The following is a 20,960-nucleotide window of genomic DNA, read 5'->3' as shown; positions in this document are numbered from 1 at the left end:
TAATAAAATAAAATACACAAGAATGGCGCTACAGACAGGGAGTATCAGTACCAGTTCAATGTGTAGGTATGAGGTATTTGCGGTAGATACTGTATGTACATCACGGGAGGTTGGTGGCACCTTAATTGGGGAGGACGGGCTTGTGGTAATGGCTGTAGCGGAATGGGTGGAATGGTATCAAATACATCAAACACATGGTTTCCATAACATTTCATTAGCTCCACTGATGTACATGAAGGCAAGGTAAAGTGACTATGCATGAGGATAGATAATAATAAGAGTAAAATAAAGAACAGAGTAACAGCAGCAAAGGACTGTAAAAGTGCGTGCGTGTGTGTAATGTGTATGTATGTGTGTGTTGTGTCGGTATGCGTGTGTGTGTGTCATGTGTGTGCGGATGTGCATATGAATGTGTGTTGATCTTGTATGGGAGTGTCAATGTAGTGAGTGTGTATATATACTCTAGTGAGTGCGCGTAGGGTCAGTACAAGACAGAGTCAGTGCAGATAGTTTGGGTACCATTAATTGACTATTTAGCAGTCTGGCTATTTAGCAGTCTTGCGGCTTTTGGGTAGAAGCTGTCTCGGAGCCTGTTGGTCCGAGAGCCGATGCTCCGATTGCCGGACGGTAGCAGAGTGAACAGTCAATGGCTTGGGTGGCTGGAGTCTTTGGCAATTTTTAGGCACTTCCTCTGACACTGCCTGAAATAGAGATGGCGGTCCCTCTGTAGCACTTTGCGGTCAAGGGCAGTGCATTTGCCATACCAAGCGGTGATGCAGCCAGTCAAGATGCTCTCGATGGTGCAGCTGTAGAACTTTTTGAAGATCTGAGGGCCCATACCAAATCTTTTCAGCCTTCTGAGGGAGAAGAGGTGCTGTCGTGCCATCTTCATGACTGTGCGGGTGTGGACCATGTTAAGTCCTTGGTGATGTGGACGCCAAGGAACTTGAAGCTCTCTACCCGCTCCACAACAGCCCTGTCGATGTGGATAGGGGCATGCTCTTTGTCTTACTGACATTGAGGTAGAGATTGTTGTCCTGGCACACTGCTAAGTCTCTGACCTCCTCCCTGTAGGCTGACTCATCGCCATTGGTGATCAGGCCTACCAATAATAGATAATAGTGTTGGAGTCATGCGTCGGGGGCTGGCCCGTCAGGAAGTCCAGGATCCAGTTGCAGAGGGAGGGGTTCAGTCCCAGGGTCCCTAGCTTGGTGATGAGCTTGGAGGGGACTATGGTGTTGAACTCTGAGCTGTAGTCTATGAACAGCATTCTCACATTAGTTATTTCCCCTCTTGTCAGGGTGGGGGAGGGCAGTGTGAAGTGCAATTGAGATGGCATCATCTGTGGATCTGTTGGGGCAGTATGCGAATTGGAATGTGTCTAGGGTGTCTGGGATGATGTGTCATGACTAGCCTTCTAAAACACTTCATAATTACAGATGTGAGTGCTACAGGGCAATAATCATTTAGGCAGGTTACCTTTTGAGCTCTTGGGAACAGGGACAATGGTGGTCAGTTGAAACATGTCAGGATTACAGACTGGGACAAGGAGAGATTTAAAATGTATGTGAAGCCACTTGCCAGCTGGTCTGCGCATGCTTTGAGAATGCGTCCTGGTATAGCATTTGCCTTGTGATTTTTAACCTGTTAAAAGGATTGGCCCCCTTTTTTCCCCAATTTTTGCCTAAAATGACATACCCAAATCTAACTGCCTGTAGCTCAGGCCCTGAAGCAAGAATATGCATTTTCTTGATACCATTTGAAAGGAAACACTTTGACGTTTGTGGAATTGTGAAAGGATTGTAGGAGAATATAACACATAACACATTAGATCTGGTAAAAGATAATACAAAGAAAAAAACTATATATTTTTTGTATTTTTTTTGTATCATCATCTTTGAAATGCAAGAGCAATGGCCATAATGTATTATTCCAGCCCCGGTGCAATTTAGATTTTGGCCACTAGATTGCAGCAGTGTATATGCAATGTTTTAGACTGATCCAATGAACTATTGCCTTTCTGTTCAACATTTTGTATCAAGACTGCCCAAATGTGCCTAATTGGTTTATTAATAACTTTTCATGTTCAAAACTGTGAACTCTCCTCAAACAATAGCATAATATTATTTCACTGTAATAGCTACTGTAAATTGAACAGTGCAGTTAGATTAACAAGAATTTAAGCTTTCTGCCAATATCAGATATGTCTATGTCCTGGGAAATGTTCTTGTTACTTACAACCTCATGCTATTTGCATTAGCCTACGTTAGCTCAACCGTCCCTCAGGGGACCCACCAATCCTTAAGTTAAATGTTTTGCTCATATAGGCCACGAAGCGCGAGATCACACAGTTATCTGGAAAAACAGGGGCTTTCACACAAAGCACAGTGTTACATTCCTCGAAGCAAACATAAAAGGCATTTAGCTAGTTTAGGATTTCTGCATCGCTGGGCAACTCATGGCTGGGTTTCCCTTTTGTAATCCGTTATCGTCTGCAAGCCTTGCCACAAACGATGAATGTCGGAGGCGCTGTAATAGGATTCCACCTTCTTCCTATATTATCCTTTTGCATGTTTGATGTCTCGTCAGTGGTCATAGCGGGCTTTCTTGTATGTGTCCATGTCCCTGGCCCGTTCATTGTAAGCGGTAGCTCTAGCCTTTAGCCCAGCATGGATATTGCCTGTAATCCATGATTTTTGGTTTGGATACGTTCTTAGTCACTGTGGGGACAACATCATCATGCGCTTATTGATGAAGCCCATGACTGTAAACTCATCAATGCTATCTGATGAATCCCGGAACATATTCCAGTCTGTACTAGCAAAACAGTCTTGTAGCCTCGCATCTGCTTCATCCGACCACTTCCGTAGTGAGCGCATCACTGGTAATTCCTGTTTGAGCTTTTCTATGTAAACAGGATGCAGGAAAATGGAGTCATGGTCAGATTTGCCGAAGGGAGGACGAGGTAGGGCCTTGTATGCATTTCTGTTGGTAGAATAAATGTGGTCTAGAGTTTTAGCGCCCCTAGTGGCACAGGAGACGTGTTGGTAGAAGTGAGGTAGGATGGTTTTAAGTCTCCCCCGTTAAAGTCATCACCCACCAGAAATGCTGCCTCTTGGTGAGCGGTTTCTTGTTTATTTATGGCCCCATACAGTTTGTTGGCTGCCAGTGTGATGTCGGCTTGTGGAGAGATGTGGACAGCAGTGATAATTACAGATGAGAACTCTTGGCAGCTTACAATGAGGTATTCTACAGTACATCAGGTGACAAAAGCAAGAGATGTCCTTTACACTTGAAGCAGCACACCAGTTGTTATTTATGAAAAAACACACTCCACCTCCTTTCGACTTTCCAGAAGCTGCCGTCCGATCCTGCCGCAGCATGGAGAATCCACTGAGTACTGCGTGCATAGCCACGTTTCAGTAAGACATAGAATATTTCAGCTTTTCAAGTGTCTCTGATAAGAGATTCTCGAACTAAGCTCATCCATTTTATTGTTGAGTGACTGGACATTTGCCAATAGAACGGAGGTGAGCGCCGTTTGGTTTTCTCTTCGCCTCAATTTCACCAGGACTCCACCTTATCTCCTGCGTCTATCCCTTCAGTGTTTTGGTAGCCCATGGAACAAAGGAATAGGGTCCGGTATGAACAGTGGAACAGCTGAGTCGGAGTTTAAGTTGTATTTGAAGTCTAAATCGAGGTTAGTAACTATCGAATCTGATGGCCAGAAGTGCTTAGTGGTGTGAACTTTCTGTACAAAAAAAGTTAAGATAAATATGATAAAAGTCACTATATAGCAAAGTTGGGTTGGAACTCGTAAGATATCGGGCTTCTCCTTCAGAGAAGAATACCGCAGTGTACTGTATACCCATATGTATGCCCACCTACTTATGTGTGTGAGTAATTGAACGTGTGTGCACGTAGACTATATCTGACGCACTGCCTGGATTTGGTCTTATGTGGCAAAATTTGAAATTGTTTTTTAAATTGGATAAAACTACAGACTCAAGGCAACAAAATGGTATATCATACATAGCATTTTTGAGGAACAATGGGAAAGTAATTTTGCTTTGAAAGTTGATAAACTTGTAAACTCACTTTTGAGAAAATGGACTCTGAATATTTTGGCATCTAGTGAAGAGTTCTTCTTTGCCTACATCCATTCAGCATCGTTCACACCCTCTTAAGCTTTAGCCCCACCTATCTCGTTTCGGTCTCGGAGCATTCAGAGCGCACACTTGATGCTCTGGTCGATGATTTGTTTACCTCTGGATAACACGAAAACAGCCTAACCAGCTCTGCTGGCAACAATTTTATTACGCTTTTTTGCGAGTGTTTACTGACACCGGCCATATTCAACGGGTGTTGTACACTTTAGCTTAAGACATGTAGCTAGCTAGGTAAACAATAAACGTAGCTAGGTGAACATCATGTAAGGTCACACATGTAACGTTAGCTAACGAGCCAGCCAGCTAGTTAAACAACAATGAACATTGTGCCAAATCATGTTGTTACTACCCTGCATGAATCTGCTGGGAGCTAACCAACCAGGTTCAATGTTAGCTAGCTAACATTAGGCTCTAATTAGCAAAGCAAACAGTTCTGGGATACGAATAAAGTCATACACGTAACGTTAGCTAGGGAGCCAGCCAGCTAACATTAGCTAGCTAGCTAACAGTACACTTTAGCTTGAAATAAAAACCACTTTGTCAAAATTTGAAACATTTAATATCTGAAAATGTAGCTAGCTAGACTATCTTACCCATATACATCATCATGCATGATGGATGCGTCTCTCTGTCAGAGATGGCATGCCACGGTTGCCCTTAGTTTGAAGATGTCATCCGGAAACAGGTGTTTTCTCCATCTCTTTAACTATCCTACTCTAATTTCACGGATTTCAAAACTCGATCCTGCAGAAAGTGGAGATCAACACTTATGGAGCTCCGCTACCTGATATATAAAAAAAAAAGCCACGTTCAACACCGACTGACCAGCTCAAATAGACAAGCTCCTCTCTCGGCATGTCCAGCCTACTCATTACCTCAGCCAATCATGGCTAGTGGAAAGATTTCTGTCTTTTTCTGTATTTTAACCAACAAGGCTAGTAATTTAACAATTTTATTCGTATTTACAGATGGCATACATGTTTGTTATTAAGGCACATGAAAGTTCACATGTTCCAGAAGGCATTTCTACCAAAAAACACATTTTGATTACATTTTTTTTTTTTAAGACTCCCCTGTGAAGTAGTGACTTGTGACATAAGCCTAGTTTCCTGAAACGGGTCACATATATACAAAGGTATGTGGACACCCCTTCAAATTAGTGGATTTGGCTATTTCTCCACACCCGTTGCTGACAGGTGTATAAAATCAAGCACACTGCCATGCAATCTTCATAGACAAACATTGGCAGTAGATTGGCCTTACTGAAGAGCTCAGTGACTTTCAACGTGGCACCGTCATAGGATGCCACCTTTCCAACAAGTTGTTTGTCAAATTGGGGAGAAAAATGGGGGTTAAAAAATAATAATAATAATAAATCTGCCCTGTTAGAGCTTCCCCGGTCAACAGTGAGTGCTGTTATTGTGAAATGGAAACGGAAATCATCTGTCCGCATTTGCAACACTCACTACTGAGTTCCAAACTGCCTCTGGAAGCAACGTCATACTTTTGGTAATGTAGTTTATGTGTGTGTTATGACAGGTGCGTGCCATGGACAGCGGTGTGCCTCCCCACTACAGCGACCTCTCTCTCACTGTCAACATCCTGGACGTCAACGACAACACACCCATCATCGAGAGCCAGGGGGGCTACAACGTCAGCATCAGTGAAGTGTGTCACACACACACACACACACACATCAGTCAGCCTATACAATCATATGCACGCACACACAAACACACACATCAGTCAATTACATACAGAATATTATACACACACCAAAACACACACGCATCTATCAATTCAACTTTTAAAGTGCTTCCAAAAAAATAACATCTGAAAGGGATGTTTGCCTGGGTTTAAAAAAAGTAATTAACTCCATTTCGGTCTGAATTTAGTGAAACTACCACCAAACTACTGCAAAATGTAGTTAAATTACTAGTTGAATTACATGTATTGGAACTACTCCCCAACACTGACCCAAAGCCTTTTAAGCGTTCTGTCTCCCTACCCTGTCTCCCCATTTCATTCTGTACTGCCTGGATACAAGTCCCACAAAAATATGAATGGGTGGAATTTCACTCTGCTATAAAAACAACAACAAAAAACGATGAAATATATACAGTACACAGAAAAGATAGTGTATTACGCACATGATGCTGAAGAAGTTATTGTCCATCTATCTGTGTGTGTGTGTGTGTGTGTGTGTGTGTGTGTGTGTGTGTTAGAATGTGGGGGGTGGTACGTCCGTCCTGCGCGTGGTGGCCACCGACTATGACATCGGGACAAACGCCATGCTCTTCTACTACATCACCTCGGGTAACCAGGACCTCACCTTCCGTATGGACCGCATGACAGGTGAGATGACAACCCGACCGTGCCCACCCGACCGTGAGCGCCAGCAGGAGTACCGGCTGACCGTGATGGTAGAGGACGACGGCACGCCGCCACTATCGGTGAGTCAGAGAGGGTCAAAGGTTAGAGGTCAAGGGTGGGAGGGGGTTGGGGGCTGACACACAGAGCTAAGGGAACATGGATGATTTGAATTGGACAGGGTTTTGGTCACGGTGTTACCAGGGTCACGTTTAGTAGGCAAATGTTGCAGAACATAATGAATAGAGCCGTCTACATGTCAGAGAGACATGCTTGTTTTATCTGAACGTTACACAACATTGTGCCTTGTTAAACACTCCCCTGGACAGTAGCTGTGTAACTTGTGACTTGGCTATAGGTTGTTGAACTGGCTTCAGTCAGAAGTCATATCAGGTGAATCACAGTTGAAAACATGTTGCCCTCTCTTGGTGTTCCTCTGTACTGCAAGCATTTCCCCATATGGACGGGCTAGGATTAGCCTGGCTTATTCCTGGTACTTTGAATGAGTCAATAACTTTGAAGTGGTTTCAGTGACCGAATATGATGAAGCTGTATGAAATAAGGAAAACATTTTGAATAAGGAAATATTTGAAATAATATATCAAACTAATATTTGCAAATCATTTATTCAGGCCTCAGAACATGGAGAAAGACTTCAAAACACATTCCAACGCATTTGAAGACAATGTTCACATGGCAATGCTCCCTACTTAAGGAGCTATAAATATAAAGCCTGTATATAGTATGGCATACGTTTATAGATGATTTGTGAAGGATGTACCTGTATGTAGTGCATATTAAGACTTCATGTATGCTATATAATTTTTTTTGATTATTTAAAGTGTCCCCATGATGAGTAGCAGGTTGATGGTTTAATCCCATGTGTTCTGCGTTGGCTGATCAGAGGTATATGAACAAGAAGTACACTGTGATACACAGGAAGTGCATGACGATGTGCAATAACAGGAAATCCACGGCTGTGGTGCCATTTTAATGAAAGAGGAAGAAGAGACTTGTTACTTCCTGTTTAGAAACAGTGCAATAGCTCTTCACATGTTCCTTACCACAATGTGATTTGTCTGAGTGTGTGCATGCATGCAAGCGTGCGTCCTCTATTTTTGCGCAAATGTTGGACTTATATGTCATGTGATCGGTCTTTGTGGTCGCCTATGTGTGGCCTCCGTCTCACAGAGTCTATGATTGACACACTTGGTGGAAAAAGTACCCAATTGTCATACTTGAGTGAAAGTAAAGATACCTTAATAGAAAATGACTCAAGTTAAAGTCACCCAGTAAATACTACTTGAGTAAATGTCTAAAATGATTTGGTTTTAAGTATACATAAGTATCAAAAGTAAAAGTATAAATAATGTCAAATTCCTTATGTTAAGCAAACCATTGTCTTGTTTTTTAAATTACAGATAGCTAGAGGCACACTCCAACACTAAGACATCATTTACAAACGAAGCATATGTGTTTAGTGAGTCCACCAGATCATCATTAGGGATGACCAGAGATGTTATCTTGATAAGTGTGTAAATTGGACCATTTTCCTTTCCTTCTAAGAATTCAAAATGTAAGGAGTACTTTTGGGTGTCAGGGAAAATGTATGGAGTAAAAAGTATGTTATTTTCTTTAGGAATATAGTGGAGTAAAAGTAAAAGTTCTCAAAAATATGAATATTAAGGTACAGATACCCCCAAAAACGACTTTAACTTCAACAGGATCGGTGGGTTCCCAGCAGGACGGTTGAGCTAACGTAGGCTAATGTGATTAGCATGAGGTTGTAAGTAACAAGAACATTTCCCAGGACATAGACATCTGATATTCTCAGAAAGCTTAAATTCTTGTTAATCTAACTGCACTGTCCAATTTACAGTTGCTATTACAGTGAAATAATGTAATGGTATTGTTTGAGGAGAGTGCACAGTTATGAACTTGAAAATGTATTAATAAACCAATTAGGCACATTTGGGCAGTCTTGATACAAAATGTTGAACAGAAAGGTAATGGTTCATTGGATCAGTCTAAAACAGTACATATACGCTGCTGCCATCTAGTGGCCAAAATCGAAATTGCACCTGGGCTGGAATAATACATTATGGCCATTGCTCTTGCATTTCAAAGATGATGATACAAAAAAAATACAAAAAAACGTTTTTTTTCTTTCTTTGTATTATCTTTTACCAGACATGTGTTATATTCTCCTACATTCATTTAACATTTCAACAAACTTCAAAGTGTTTCTTTTCAAATGGTATCAATAATATGCATATCCTTGCTTCAGGTCCTGAGCTACAGGCAGTTAGTTTTGGGTATGTCATGTTAGGCTAAAATTGAAATAAAGGAGCGGATCCTTAAGAGGTTTTAAGTAGTACTTTAAAGTATTTATACTTAAGTACATTACACCACTGACTGACACTTGACAATAGAGAAATGTGTCACTACTGAAACACCACTAGATCAGGAGTCCATGGGCCCTTTCTTCAATTGTAAGAAACTCAATGAGAGTTTGAGCACAGTACAGTAGAGCACAGTTCAGAAAAGTAAAGTAGTGCATAGTAAAGCAGAGTACAGGACAGTGGGGTAAAGTTTAGTAGAGCACAGTACAGAACAGTAGAGCACAGTATAGCAAATTATAGACGTCTGTGTCTTGGCCAAATTGATGTCAATGTTTGGGCTCTTGGAGGGCTAGTGCCCCCCCCCCCCCTGCTCTCCACTTCTTCCTAAAGTGTGCACTTGTCCACTATCTACATGGTGGTCCTCTGTAGCTCAGTTGGTAGAGCATGGCACATGCAATGTTCAATTGGCCGGTGTCGTAACAGACTCCATAATGGTAAGATACAAAGATGAGGCAACATATACACACATATACAGTACCAGTCAAAAGTTTGGACACACCTACTCATTGCAGGGTTTTTCTTTATTTTTAATATTTTCTAAATTGTAGAATAATAGTGAAGACATCAAAACTATGAAATAACACATATGGAATAATGCTGTAACCAAGAAAGTGTTAAACACATCAACATTTATTTTATATTTGAGATTCTTCACAGTAGCCACCCTTTGCCTTGATGACCGCTTTGCCTACTCTTGGCATTCTCTCAACCAGCTTCATGAGGTAGTCACCTGGAATGCATTTCAAATAACAGGTGTGCCTTGTTAAAAGTTAATTTGTAGAATTTCTTTCCTTCTTAATGCATTTGAGCCAATCATTTGTTTTGTTACAAGGTAGGGGTGGAATACAGAAGATAGCCCTGTTTGGTAAAAGACCAAGTCCGTATTATGTCAAGAACATCTCAAGTAAGCAAAGAGAAACGACAGTTCATCATTACTTTAAGACATGAAGGTCAGTCAATCCGGAATTTTCAATACATTTTCAAGTTTCAAGTTTCTTCAAGTGCAGTCGCAAAAACCATCAAGCACTATGATGAAACTGGCTCTCATGAGGACCACCACAGGAATGGAAGACCCAGAGTTACCTCTGCAGCAGAGGTAGATACTATCATTAGAGTTACCAGCCTCAGAAATTGTAGCCAAAATAAATGCTTCACAGAGTTCAAGTAACAGACACATCTCAACATCAAGGGAGGTTAAAGAAGGATTTTCAAGCCTTAAGACAATTGAGACATGTATTGTGTGAGTGCCATTCAGAGGGTGAATGGACAAAACAAAATATTTAAGTGCCTTTGAATGGGGTAGTAGGTGCCAGGCGCACCGGTTTGTGTCAAGAACCGCAACGCTGCTGGGTTTTTCACGCTCAACAGTTTCCCGTGTGTATCAAGAGTGGTCCACTCTTGACATCCAGCCAACTTGACACCTGTGGAAGCATTGGCGTCAAAATTGGCTAGCATCAGTGTGGAATGCTTTCTACACCTTGTAGAGTCCATGTATGACGATTTGAGGCTGTTCTGAGGGCAACTTAATATTAGGAAGGTGTTCCTAAAGTTTGGCAAGAACACCGCTTAAAAAAAACATTAATACAATAAAACATTTATCCTAAATGTTTGCAGACAGACTGCTCACCATGTGGCCATAGTGGAGGGGGATGCAATCCCATCACCTTGTGATATTTGTAGGGTTGTGGCTTAAGGCACATTCATTATTTTAAAGCATGGGGGGACAGCATTTTTCAGAGAAAGATGTTTAAAAATAGACAGAACAAATAATTAGATCACTATCTTTCATTGTAATAATAGAACAAATCAAGATGTTCCATTGAAGTAATAGTGTTAAACAAATTACATGAATCCTGCATTTCTTTATTTTCCAACATAAAGTTTAGGAGGCTGGGTTTGGGACAGCCACCTCAAAAGAAATAGCTGTATAAACAATGGCTTTATACTGTATTAATTTAACAATGTGTTTGTTATTGCCTTGGATTGAATTAGAACATATGTTAATAAAATGTCCCCCCCCCCCCCCCACCTCTCTCTCCACAGTTTTATGACTTTACAACAGGTCATAAATACCTGGTAGAAACTGCCATGCAGTATTGAGAGAGTCAACCAGAACAAAGCGCTTCTCTTAGTTCAAAACTCCTAATCCCCAAAATGGGAGAACTAAACAATATTTCTACTTTTGAGAACGTGGGAATGGTCCGTGGACACTTAAGGGACAGTTATGATGAGTGTTTCATTTGGTGCTCCCATGAAGGACAGGGAACACATAACTGTATCTCTTCAAGTGTATGTACATCTCTCAGCTGTCAGGTTTACATCTAAATATTATGAAACGTATGTGATTAAACATGAAACTATTTGTAAAAAGATGTAATGTGATATTAACCTTCTAAATGAGAGTATGGGTTTTCATATAACGTTAACCATATCAATGGCCACGCCCACGTGAGCATAGACATGACTTCGGCGCCATGGAACTGCCCTTTTCTACTCCAGAGTATAAAACCACCCGTGACAAAATGTACATTTGATGCCAAAGAGAGCCACGGTAAACCGGACATCTCGAATGGTTAAGAAGTCAGATAACGCCGGGACAGAGTACCCACTTTGGAATGGCTACAATTCTATGAGCCATCGGAGACCATACAGCTGTAGTTTTGGCTACACAGCTGGAAATGGTTAAACTCTGAGACTATTTATCACTACAGAATAGGAGCAAATCTCAAACGTATAATTTCTAGTCTGCAGCTAGAAATTACGTAAGTCTAGAACGAGAATACCGACAACCGCCGAAGCATCTATTCTATGAGAACATTTCCGAATGGTACTCTGAATTATACAGTACATTCTCACCAACTACAACCACGAAATACATTGTGATTTCTGGGAAAGTTAACCAGACCTTTACTTAATACCCATCCCAGATCCGGGATCCTCCTCATCAAAAAAGCTGACTAGCATAGCCTAGCCTAATGGGACAAGGATATCATATAATATAATTTTCATGAAATCACAAGTCCAATACAGCAAATGAAAGATAAACATCTTGTGAATCCAGCCATCATTTCCGATTTTTAAAATGTTTTACAGCGAAAACACAATATGTATTTCTATTAGCTAACCACAATAGCCAAAGACTCAACCGCATATTTTCACCATGTTTCTACCGCATAGGTAGCTATCACAAAACCGACCAAATAGAGATATGATTAGTCACTAACCAAGAAACAACTTCATCAGATGACAGTCTTATAACATGTTATACAATAAATGTATGTTTTGTTCGAAAATGTGCATATTTGAGGTATAAATCATAGTTTTACATTGCAGCTACCATCAAAAATATCACCAAAGCAGCCAGAATAATTACAGAGAGCAACGTGAAATACCTAAATACTCATCATAAAACATTTATGAAAAATACATGGTGTACAGCAAATGAAAGATAAACATCTTGTGAATCCAGCCAATATTTCCGATTTATTAAGTGTTTTACAGCGAAAACACAATATAGCATTATATTAGCTTACCACAATAGCCAAACACACAAACACATTTATTCACCGCATAGATAGCATTCGCAAAAACCAGCAAAAGATATAAAATTAATCACTAACCTTGAACAACTTCATCAGATGACAGTCTTATAACATCAGGTTATACAATACACTTATGTTTTGTTCGAAAATGTGCATATTTAGAGCTGCAAACCGTGGTTTTACATTGCAGCCACCATCACAAATAGCACCAAAACAGCCAGAATAATTACAGAGAGCAATGTGAAATAAATAAATACTCATCATAAAACATTTATGAAAAATACATTGTGTACAGCAAATGAAAGATAAACATCTTGTGAATCCGGCCAATATTTCATTTTTTTTAAGTGTTTTACAGCGAAAACACAATATATATTTCTATTAGCTCACCACAATAGCCAAACACACAACACCATTTTTTTCACCGCCAACATAGCTTTCACAAAACCCAGAAATAGAGATAATATTAATCACTAACCTTTGGACAACTTCATCAGATGACGGTCTTATAACATCATGTTTTACAATACATTTATGTTTTGTTAAAACATTTGCATATTTAGAGCTGCAAATCGTGGTTTTACATTGTGAATACGTAGCCACAATGCACCAAAATGTCCGGAGATATTTTGGACAGTCACCTAATCTAACCAAAGAACTCATCATAAACTTTACTAAAAAATAAATGTTGTACAGCAAATGAAAGATACACTGGTTCTTAATGCAACCGCCGTGTTAGATTTAAAAAAAATAACTTTACCATAACAAACAGCCTGCGTTATTGCGAGACAGCGCCCGCCAAAACGGCGGAGAATAGAAATAACATTTTCCACAGAAATACGAAATAACATCATAAATTGTTCTTACTTTTGCTGAGCTTCCATCAGAATCTTGTACAAGGAGTCCTTGGTCCAGAATAAATCGTTGTTTGGTTTTAGAATGTCCTTTTCTCCTGTCGAATTCGCGCCACAATGCTAGCCAATGTTGATGATGTTCCCATTTTCTCTCGACGCAAAGAACGGAAAACTCCAAAAGTTCCAATAAACGTTGAATAATCTGATAAAACTCGGTTGAAAAAACATACTTTACGATGTTATTATCACATGTATCAAATAAAATCAGAGCCAGAGATATTAGCCGTGTATACCGACCGCTTATCAGAAGACAATATGGAGGTGCTTCGCGCGCCTAGGTAGAGAAAGGAAATTCCTGACCTGCCACTCCAAAAGCTCTTGTTCGACCTCAGATCAAGCTAGACACTCCATTCCACCTTCCACTGCCTGTTGACATCTAGTGGAAGGCGTATGAATGGCATGCATATCGATAAATATAAGCCAGTTGAATAGGCAGGCCCTGGAACAGAGCCTCGTTTTCAGATTTTTCACTTCCTGTATGGAAATTTGCTGCAAAATGAGTTATGTTTTACTCACAGATATAATTCAAACAGTTTTAGAAACTTGAGAGTGTTTTCTATCCAATAGTAATAATAATATGCATATTGTATGATCTAGAATAGAGTATGAGGCAGTTTAATTTGGGCACGATTTTTTCCAAAGTGGAAATAGCGCCCCCCTATTGACAAGATTAACAGAGACTGATGAACTCTACACGACGATCGAGCAACAGAGAAGACAACAACCACATACGGGCGTAAATATATACATTGCACATGAACAGCCGCTCATTCGAGAATAATTGCAAAGGATTAGCATTTTAATGATTATAATTATCCACTGTGTGTAGTGGATATATTCTGTATTTTCTGCTCTTTCTCAGTCCCCACCCCTTTCCTTTGTCTACCATGCCGTCGTATCAGCTTAGCCCCCTAGGGACTTTTCTATCATTGCTAGTAACCAATATTAACTGTTTGTTTGCTATGTAATTCTGTGTGATGATTTAGTTTAATTAGTAAATAAATAATTAAGCCAATTTGTATATCGCTGATTCATGATTTTGGCTAGGGTTCGTGCAAATATTCAAGGGTTTGCAACTTCCAGTAATGAGAACTGATGAGGCAATTAATAATTAATTAATAGAAGACTAATTGATCAGATATTAAAATATCTGAAGAGTTAAATGCGGAAAATTATAACTTTGTAATCTCGACATTTTCCATGGTGCCCTGACTTCCTAGTTAATTAATGTTTACATGATTCGTTTAATCACATAATAATTAGACCTAGAGAACTGATTTGATATAAATAAGTCTTCACATTTAATGATAGTCCAGACACGACACACCTATTCTGTAAAATCACCCATAATATAATAGGTCCCTCCTAGGCCTACTAGAACAACATGTCCTTGTAGCATTGGGAAACCTGCCAGTGAGTGTATATTATGCTCAGTGATATAAATGACTGAAAACACAAACAGAAAGGTTTAAGAGTGCCGATTTATTATAGAAAAAAATTACATCAGCATTTTATTTCAACATTTTGGAAAAGGCTTTATTTCACATGGTGTTGCCAAAGCTGCAGCTGTTTGGCTATTACACACACACACACACACACACAAACAAAGACCACCAGTGGCTATCACTACCGTAGACACAATCTAAACATCATGTCTGAAATGCCAGTTTAGTCGACTTCACAACATGCTTTCACTGTCCTTCTCTGTCTGACTGTGCTTTGGTCAACAACTTTTCCATTCACTTATGTATACATACAGATAGATAAACATAAAGATAACAAAAAATCAAGTATAAGCACAAAATATGCCAAAGGATATCACAAAACAGTAAACACAACAACACCATGTAATAAGACACGTTGGTCATCTTGGCAGTGAAGGCATTGGGTTGGTTGAGTTTGGGTTACTAGATCCATCTACTACAGTAGAGCCAAAATTGACACTTCTCTTTAAAAACAGACCATCCAGCATAGCAATATATCTCCAATATTTCTTTGACATTGTTAAGTGCAGGGAAGGGTATGGGAAGGAATGAGAGCGAGGAAAGGGATGGAGGGGGGGTTACAGAAACACAGTAATTTAGGTAGTGAAATATATACAAGGGGAAAGAGGAACAACCCAAAAATGGGAAGTTTAGATACATAAAAGTGGGCTTTGGTCTCGTTAGAACAGTTCAGAGAAACACATTTTTAGAAACAATTGTTTAAGGCTGGTTGGGAATGGCCTTAAAAAACTACTGTCAGCCCATGGGTACCTCTTACTACCCTGATCACTTTGGCACAAGCAAATGTGCTGAATATGCATTTCAGAGTCATAGGAAGAGGGAAACATCATAGAAATAAATAGAACACTATGGGCCAGTTTCCAGGACACAGATAACGCTAATGCTATTGGACTAAGAAGCACTTTCAATGGAGAATCTCCATTTAATTTTGTCCCTCTTTTTTAGATTTAGTCTAGTCTTTGTAATTTTGACAAAAATATTACGTCTTAGTAAAAAAATAATTTGATTAATAATTTAGTCAAGTTATTGTCAAAATGAAGAAAACAATGGGCCATTTTAGTCAACTAAATGCTCTTTCATTTTAGTCACATCATTTATATTGCCTTATTAAACTTATACTAAACATAAATCACTGACTTCCATGTGCACAAACATATATAGCTTTGTCCTACAAACATATTTTTATGCATACCATCCTATTCTCAACAGCAGAAATTACTAACTTATATAAGAATTATCTGGCCACGTAAATTCCTAATTCAGGCTACATAGATATTACACACACACACACACACACACACACACACACACACACACACACACACACACACACACACACACACACACACACACACACACACACACACACACACACACACACACACACACACACACACACACACACACAAAGTCCCAGTGCTCGAGTCACTGGGAGCACATTAACTCAAAATAAAGTTATTTGCCTAGTCAGATATAGGTGTCGTGGCAAGAAGAATTTAGTCAATACATTTTTTGCAGTGCTTTTCTTCCTTTCTTTCTGTGCCACCAAATGTTTGCATATACAGTAGGCTACTGGTAATGTACCAGGGCCACATTCAGTAGCAAAATGTCAGAGGCATGTTTGTTCTACATAGCATATTTCTATCTGAACATTCCAAAAAGTTGCATCCTGCTGAACGCCCCAGTTTGTTAGCTATAGCTAGTTATTGAGGTAACATGACTGAACAAGGTGTAGTCTAAACAAATGGTTAACGGTCTGGTCCGCAAGTAACCTACTTTTAGCAAGGCCCACAATATTCTTTATGAATATAAAATGCAGCCCGCCAACGCACAATAAAAAGAGACAACATAGACCCGGGTCATATCTTTTGAACAGTAAGGGCTAGCATCAAGCGTTTTCTCTGAGGAAAAGAGGGAGACTTGGCTACAGAACCTGCCTATGAAAGGCAGTGGGGAAGGTGGGAGGGTTGCGCGAGACTACAAATTCTAAAAACAGCCTACTTTTCTCTACTCAAGGAAGAGAAGAACGTAGCTAGACTGTAGTTTTACTATTAAACTCAATGCTGCTATTGTTTTGCATTTTGTAAAGCAGCTTGTGTTTCTTAACCAGGCAAACGGTAGCTGACTAGAAGGCTGGTGGTGACTGGTTAGCTACGGGAAATCAAAAAGAGTTGCCTGCGCAATGTGTATAATCGGAGACGGAGCTGGAGCGAAGCCTGTCCACACTCATCGCTTGCTCCCCCCCAGCTCACCAGCTGATGTAGGCTGTGTGTGAAAAGAACTGCATCTGTCCTGCTTATATTAATTGTGCTTATCACTGAAAAGTGCTAGATTTGTTCAAAAACTATTGTCCTGTCCACTAAAGAGTCCGATTTTAATCACAGAGATAATGTTGTCGTGTCTCATTTTAGTCAACTGAAATGAAAAATCACTTTCGTTCAGTTCGTTTTTTTTCTACGTCTGTTTAGTCAGTCTCATCAATTGCCACTGAAAATAGGTTTGACAAATATTAGGGGAAAACAAATGTCTAAATTGATGCTTAATCTGTGTCCGGGGAACAGGCCCTATATGGGGGAAATCTCTTTTGGGGAAAATGGCGAAGGAAATGGTGAGGAGCATATCATCAAGAGTCCACAGGAGCTGCTTTGTATCCTCTACAGCCCACCTTGCACCCACACTCCCCTCAGTACAGTCCTGGGACATCAGATCAGGAGCACCTGCTGGTCCTTGAGCTGTCGTCAGTGGTCAGATGGTGCATCACATGCTTAGCGGGCCCCCCACTGCAACACAAGTGTCGAGAACAAATCCCTCCCCCTCTTTGGCCTCCTCCAGTTGTTGTTGCAGGTGGAACATTTATTTTTAGATGAAACTGTCCCCTCCTTCCTTCTCCCATCCATCCATGATGCGGTACACAGCGAGAGAGCTCTCCCAGCACAGAAGGTTGTGAGACAGGCTTCAGGGTGACATGGCAGAGCGAAGATGAATAACTAACCACAAGGAGTTTCTGGGTTAGGGAGCCATTGACTGCTTCTCTCTACATTTGCAGGAAATCAGGAGACTCTAGGACGGGCTCTAGAAAACACAGACGCATACAGTGAGCTCCAAAAGTATTGGAACAGTGACACATTTTTTGTTCTTTTGGCTCTGTACTCCAGCACTTTGGATTTGAAATGATACATTGACTATGAGGTTAAAGTGCAGACTGACCGCTTTTAATTTGAGGGCATTTTCACCCATATTGGGTGAACCGTTTAAGAAATTACAACACTTTTTGTACACAGTCCCACCATTTTAGGGGACCAAAAGTATTGGGGCAAATTGACTTGTGTAAGTAGTCAAACGTTTAGTATTCCTAGCACGCAATGAATTCATCTAGCTTGTGTCTCTACAAACTTGTTGGATGCATTTGGTGTTTGTTTTGGTTGAGTTTCAGATTATTTCGTGCCCAATAGAAATGAATGGTAAATAATGTAGTGTCATTTTGGAGTCACTTTTACTCTAAATAAGAATATAATATTTCTAAACATGTCTACATTAATGTGGATGCTACCATGCTTACGTATAGTCCTGAATGAATGAATAATGATGAGTGAGTAAGTTACAGGTGTACAAATATCATACCCCCAAGACATGCTAACCTCTCACCATTACAATAACATGGAAGGTTAGCATGTTTGGGTGTAGTATGATACACTACATGACCAAAAGTATGTGGACACATGCTCGTCGAACATTTAATTCCAAAATCAAGGGCATTAGTATGGAGTTGGTTCCCCCTTTGCTGCTATTAAAGCCTCCACTCTCCTGGGAAGGCTTTCCACTAGATGGTTGGAACATTGCTGCGGGGATTTGCTTCCATTCACCTACAAGAGCATTAGTGAGGTCGGGCACTGATGTTGGGCGACTAGGCTTGGCTTGATGTAATCATTGCGTGCTAGGACTATGGCACCAAATACTAAATGTTTGACTACATTAATATACATAAGTGAATTTGTCCCAATAGTTTTTGGTCCCCTAAAATTGGGGGACTATGTACAATAAGTGCTGTAATTTCTAAACAGTTATATGGATGAAAATACCCTCACATTAAAGCTGACAGTCTACACTTTAACCTCATTGTATCATTTCAAATTCAAAGTGCTAGAGTACAGAGCCAAAAAAAAAATAAAAAATGTGTCACTGTCCCAATACTTTTGGAGCTCACTGTACACACACACCAAGAGAGGGAAGTTAGTTACTGCATCAGATACTGTAAGTCGGTCTGTTGTAATATTGGTTTGCTTAGGGAACATTTGTAACTGATGAGGAAACAAAGTCTTTGTACATAAATGTTTCAATACTTTCTCAGTACTTTGCCAACACAGTCCCCCCAAAATAGATAAAGAATACTGCACATGCTGTACAAGACACAAGCAATTCTACAGACAGTCTGCATTTCATAGAATAAGACGAATAAGATGTGTCAGTCAAAAGCAGAACCAGAAAGAGGTTCTAGACCAGTGTTGTGAAATACTGAAAAAGAAAGCGGAAACTATTGATGCTAAAATTCCACCGAGTTGAAGGTCAGTGTGGGCTATTATTTTTAAGCAGAAAACATGAAGTGAGCCTGTGTTTGTGTGCGTTAGAGAATCAGCTGTGGAACAAGCTTTTATATCTAAGACAGGCTTAGTGGCCTAAGACAGGCCCTCTCTCCTCTCTCTGTTCCGCCAAGACTTGGCTACCAGGAAACCGGGCAATCCACCTCGGAATGCCGTGAATGTCTGTACAGGTTCCCCAGGAATAAAGATTAAAAAAATATGTTGATCAAAGGAGCTCATGTTCTAGACTATGAAGATGGAGAGTGGCTATCTGAAATTGCACCCTATTTCCTATGTAGAAAGCACTTAGGGCTGTGTGTATGGTTGGGGTAGGATGGGACAGAGGGGTCAAATGATTGTCTGTCAGGTGTGAAAGTAAAGCTGATCTGAGTGATAAATGACAGTAGCAGACCTGGGTTCAAATACTTAAGCTGGGCATGATTGAACTTGCCTGGCTCAATTGAACCAGAAGAATAGTTGCAAAACTGTGAATGCTGCTCATCTGGGACTCCAAGTAGGCTATAGCAAACACTTCAAATATTTGAAAGATTTTGAATAGTATTTTAACCCAGGTCTGGACATTAAGAGGGTGAGAGGGGGAGGAGTCAGAGGAGGTAAGTGTTGTGGAGCAGCCATGCTCTATTCAGTGGGGACTGGGAAGTGGGAATGGGGAGTGAAACTGGATTTGACTTTTGGTGCATACCAGTTTCCTTAGTCCCGTCACACTAAAGCCAACTGTGTGTGTGTGTTTTAGCCAAGACTTCCTTCATATGCTGGTTGTTGCATGCTCTGTGCTGTGACAGGCGTGTAAAGCAATGGTAAGCTTATATTACGTCAGACCTTGGTTGCGTTTGTGTGGAAATTAAAATGACAGCAGTCAACTCTTGTGCAATATCAATAGGTGGCTGTCTGCTTCTCTGTGTCAACATCTATGTGTATGTACTTGCATGCGTGTGGAAGGTGGCCATTTGTGTATAAAAAAAATAAAAAAGCGCTTTTGGTGCAATTTTCACAAGTATGTAGTAAACTCTTGTTTCAAAACTCTAAGCACAACACACAAAATCATACAGTCACTTTTTCACCAAAGTTAATAAGTGTTCCATCTGGAAATACATGTTTCACATTGCAATACATCTTCATCTAAAGTAAATACCTTTCACAAGGCAATGCTCACATTACTTTAGATATCATCCACAGGGATGTTGGTTGATGTTGACTCCAATGCTTCCCACAGTTGTGTCAAGTTGGCTGGATGTCCTTTGGGTGGTGGACCATTGTTGATACACACAGGAAACTGTTGAGTGTGAAAAACCCAGCGGTGTTGCAGTTCTTGACACAAATCGGTGCACCTGGCACCTACTACCATATCCTGCTCAAAGGCACAAAAATCTTTTGTCTTACCAATTCACCCTCTGAATGGCACACGTACACGATCCATGTCTCAATTTTCTCAAGGCTTAAAAATATTGACAAGATCAGAG

At 40.2% G+C, this 20,960-nt stretch overlaps 2 protein-coding genes across 3 annotated transcripts in view; one reads left to right on the top strand and one right to left on the bottom strand.

Annotated features, from left to right (window-relative positions):
* Positions 1-20,960, top strand: part of cdh23 (cadherin-related 23) — a 727,760-nt gene that overhangs the window by 551,980 nt on the left and 154,820 nt on the right. Inside the window, exons 35-37 of one of the 2 annotated variants that reach the window (XM_071379721.1) lie at positions 5,709-5,837; positions 6,395-6,622; positions 7,172-8,509. In XM_071379721.1, the coding sequence (XP_071235822.1) occupies positions 5,709-5,837; positions 6,395-6,622; positions 7,172-7,219 (405 nt within the window). In that variant the 3' untranslated portion in view covers positions 7,220-8,509. Of the gene's footprint in view, positions 1-5,708; positions 5,838-6,394; positions 6,623-7,171; positions 8,510-20,960 lie in introns of those variants that run through there. The other variant, XM_071379722.1, reaches the window with a different exon arrangement.
* The window catches only part of vsir (V-set immunoregulatory receptor), a 41,477-nt gene continuing 29,964 nt past the window's right edge, over positions 9,448-20,960 (bottom strand). The window contains exon 9 of the mRNA XM_071380445.1: positions 9,448-9,671. Within this exon, the coding sequence (XP_071236546.1) occupies positions 9,577-9,671 (95 nt within the window). The 3' untranslated portion in view covers positions 9,448-9,576. The remainder of the gene's footprint in view (positions 9,672-20,960) is intronic.

Source organism: Salvelinus alpinus, chromosome 32 (assembly GCF_045679555.1).
Source record: "Salvelinus alpinus chromosome 32, SLU_Salpinus.1, whole genome shotgun sequence".
NCBI classification, from domain to species: Eukaryota; Metazoa; Chordata; class Actinopteri; order Salmoniformes; family Salmonidae; genus Salvelinus; species Salvelinus alpinus.
This window is presented reverse-complemented; position numbering and strand designations above follow the sequence as displayed.